General features: G+C 44.3%; 1 protein-coding gene across 1 annotated transcript in view; it reads right to left on the minus strand.

Moving 5' to 3' along the window:
• The window catches only part of MELLADRAFT_108616 (uncharacterized protein), a gene marked incomplete at both ends in the record, with an annotated part of 2,688 nt that extends 651 nt beyond the window's left edge, over positions 1–2,037 (minus strand). Inside the window, 4 exons of the mRNA XM_007412370.1 lie at positions 115–1,180; positions 1,531–1,597; positions 1,854–1,899; positions 1,990–2,037. Coding sequence (XP_007412432.1) covers positions 115–1,180; positions 1,531–1,597; positions 1,854–1,899; positions 1,990–2,037 — 1,227 coding nt within the window. The remainder of the gene's footprint in view (positions 1–114; positions 1,181–1,530; positions 1,598–1,853; positions 1,900–1,989) is intronic.
• Positions 2,038–4,156: the final 2,119 nt, after the last annotated feature.

Below are 4,156 nucleotides of genomic sequence, written 5' to 3' on the forward strand. Positions count from 1 at the left end.
GACCAAAGAACCTCATTCACCCATCCAGTCCAATACCGCTAGCGACATCCTGAAATATTCAAGTTGGCATTGAAGTTAGGAGCAAAATATACAATTGAAGAAAAGAACTCTTACCAGGATCTGTTGCGTTGTCATTTCGAATTCGAATAAGCATTTGATACCAACGCTGGCAAATTGTTTTACAAGGTACGCGTTTTGAGAATCCGGTCCATTCCAACTGACAAAGATGATATGCTTGAGCTTAGGCGGGAAAGGAATAGGAACAATGCCAACTTGTGACATCATCCTTTGCCAATAAAATCTCCCGTGCCAATAACTGGTTATGAATACCTCCATGGCACTGAACATTGGCCATTGGAACCACGCCAGGTTACCAACATAAGTAGTACTATAAATGCTACGTATCACCTTCAATTTCGGGAAATGGGTGTCCAGCACAACGCGACTAAGGTTATCAGGTACTGAATCAACAAAAAGTATCTCAAGACAGTGGTTCAACCCCACTATCATAGAACCACAAAGACCATGCGCGTCCGGCGAAAAACACTCGAGGAACTTTATATCCCTGCCTTCCGCCCGCACGAACTCGTTGAAACATTGATGAGTATCAAGATAAAGAGGTGCCCATAAATGGATCAGACGGGGCAAGGAGGACGCCTTGATATCCAAGGGGCCAAGAGAACCACAGTCGATCGATAATGATTCGACGTTCGTAGTGACGTCGAGGACCTTTGTGATGGATCCGAAGTCATGGTAGGCCTTACGTGATTTACTCCCAAGCATCATGAAGACTTTGAGGGAACTGATATCGCCGATTGCCTTGATCAGGTCTTGAGAAAAACCAACCGATTTCGAAAACTTGATCTTGAGCTCAGTTAAATTATGACGACATAAATTGATTATAGCGGCGGCGTCCTTCATAGATAGCGAAGAGCAATCAGAGTGCCGCTTATCAAAACGGGAGATTTCATCGGAATCATTGGAGTCATCGAGATCCAAGGAGGCGAGTATGAAATCAGGCAAAAACAGAACACAACCTATACAGAGGCGACGCAGGCGATGAGTGCTCAAAATCGATGCTGACATTCTTGACATTTTCAACAAACAGGTTGACATATTAGGAGTAACTAAGTTTAAAGATACCCCCACGTAAGAACCAATTCCCATTGCCCATGATTTGCTAAGTAATCGGAGATCAAGTATTTGTTTCACAGCGCTATGATTGACAAACGGCCTGTCAGCACTATTCAGAGGGTTTGCCGGAGTAACATCAGATTGATCCACCAAATAAGAAATAATCAAGTCTACAACTTCAGGCGGCAGGGATCTCGAAGGTCGCAAGCAGACCGAAGCCAAGGGCAAAGAAGGTATCATCGCCAGCTCCATTAAAGTTCGAAGTAAGGAAATGAATAATATTATGTACAATATGTTGAAAGGTTAGGTATAAGTCAGCTATTGGGATGTCCACGGCACAAAGACAGAAACATACGACCAACATGGAGCAATAAAATACGCACTCGAATAACGAACTGGGGTCGAAGAACACCACTGAGAAGGGGCCACACGACATCTACATGTCCCCAATGAAGCAACAATCCTGCCCATCAAATAACAAAAATCATGATGCGCATTCATAAGAAGCCTTAATCCCCAATAAAACATGAATAAGTGAATATCCACCTACCCAATCACCCAGTCATTTTTGCCCAAGTAGAACACAAAGATTGAAGGTAACAGTAGTTGATTTAGAAATTCCACACGTCAAAGAGACCGAAAGTCTGGAAAGGAGACAAATAAGCACTGACATGTTGCAGAGATTGGGGTCGAGTCATAAGGCGCAAGCGGATACATACCATATCGACGAAGCCCCAAACAGCTGAAAACGTAGAGGCCAACAGACTCGGAAACAGAAAAGACAATCAATCATCAGTGTTATATAACACAAAACCAAAGTACAATCATTGAACGGCCAAAATGAAATAAACTCACCAAATCAGGCATCCGATCACTTATGGATAAACCGTGCAGGCGAGGCATGAGGCGCCCCAGCAACTATGCCGGACTTCAAATGACTAAGCGAAATACCTGTGGTGTAAACCCATAATATGTAACCAGTTTATGACAACTCCCATGAAAATTGTAACATCATCAACCACAGTGATCGTTGCCTGCATAAGATGTACGGAGTTGCCATCAATCAACCAACTACATCGTTACCTGCGAGTGGCTCACCAAATGACTCAAGGGGCAAAGTCTCCAATCAGATGAGTTCCGGTATAAAACCAAGCGATCGGAGTTGACTTCACACAAGTCAACCCCCGCCCACCAAACACGCACAACAATACCAATATTTCTATACATTGAGAGCGCCGCACCATACTTCAGAAAGTTTCCAAATAAAACTCGTGTGAGATCTCAGCCAATGATTGCGATAAGAGGAAAACACATGGGCCATGTAACAATCAAACAATCGCGAGACCCAGACCGGTTCACGATGCTTACCAGGATGGTACCTTAAACAGTGGCACTTGTTGCCAAAAAAGCAAGTGAAAAGGAACATGGCATTATAACGCGAATGGGGTGTGACGAAGAAAAACAAATGTATGAAATATCATTACAAAATACCATTACTATGTGATAATAAAATTCACCAACGTCACCCACGAAGTAGGCCGCCACTCTCAACATATGCCACAATACGTAACAAAAGGAGCTACGATACGGGATAAGAACTAAAAGGACTGGTTGTAACAGATACATGCCATCAGTGTGAAGTAAGCAAATGAAGCATTGGAGCAGAGAGACACTTACCCAAAGACATAATCCATATCAAAAGAGTAATACGGGATGGAATACAATGTTAAGAGTCCGGAAACCACCTGAGTCCGATGGAATACACACATGGACATTTGAAGCAGAGGTGCAACGTGACAGAGCTACGTACAATTGCCCGTGTGAAAATACCGGTTTAGGCAGCATGACTACCACACGATTAAGGCTTTGTCCTTGGCTTTTGTTGATAGTCATGCAGAACGCCGGCATGATAGGAAACTGATATCGCACAAATGGTATAGGGCATACCGCGTCGCTTTCATGCCGCAACTTGATCTTAGGTAGGCTAATAGCCATGCCTTTCTTTTCACCTGTGAGGATACGGCACTGCAAAGCCTTGTGCTTCACATCTGTCACCAACAACCGAGTGCCATTGCAAAGTCCGTCCCCCATATGCAAGTTTCGAAGTACCATCACCGTGGCTCCCACTTTGAGTTCTAATTTGTGCGCCGGGAAACCGGGAAAATTGAAGGAATTTAGTACATCGGCAGTCACTGGGTCCCGAAACGCCTCGTCCATCTCGTCTCTGGACAAAGATACAAGGCCGTCGCCTGGTAAGGATTCCATGACGTGCTTATTCAAAGCATCAACTGTTGCATTCAGTGGGGTTATCAAGCAACGGTTTGCATAGAGATCAGTTAATTCATGCCAATTTCAACATCTTATCAATTGGTTGACTCCACCATACTCCGATTTGACAAGTTGCTCGTCAAAGGCCGCAGACGGTGGCATATAGGATACATTACAGTGCTCGATATTGATAGGTGCTGTATGGTCTTCTTGAAATTCACCGGAACCTAAAGCTAGCAGCCATTTTGCAAATCTTGTGTTCGAGGGATCAGGATGAGCTGTTGTACCACCCAGGCGAATGTTGACCAACAAAGCAAACTTATTGGTCAAATCCCACAAGTACAAAGCCTTTAATGTTGCCTTGGCTTGCTCCATTAGAGTAGCACGTCTGACTATTGGCAAAGTCTGCCAGAAATCTCCCGCAAACAACACTACCTTCCCCCCAAAAGGACGCTCAATGCCTGTCAAACTCCTAAGTGTACGATCCACGCATTCGATAGCATGCCTGTGCTGCATTGCAACCTCGTCCCAAACAATAAATCGACAGTTGGCGAGGTTGGCCCCAATGCCTTCACGCAAAGAAATTGGGCAAATTGAGTCTTTGTATATTGGAATAGGAATCTTGAAGGCAGAATGTGCAGTTCGTCCTTTCAACAGAAGCAGAGATGATATGCCGGCAGCTGACACCGCCTCAAAAGGTACGTTGTTTGCCATTGCAGTAGTGCAGAATTGAGTTTAGTACGAACGTTTTCCC

The sequence above is a fragment of the Melampsora larici-populina genome (assembly GCF_000204055.1).
Source record: "Melampsora larici-populina 98AG31 unplaced genomic scaffold MELLAscaffold_30, whole genome shotgun sequence".
Taxonomy (NCBI): domain Eukaryota; kingdom Fungi; phylum Basidiomycota; class Pucciniomycetes; order Pucciniales; family Melampsoraceae; genus Melampsora; species Melampsora laricis-populina.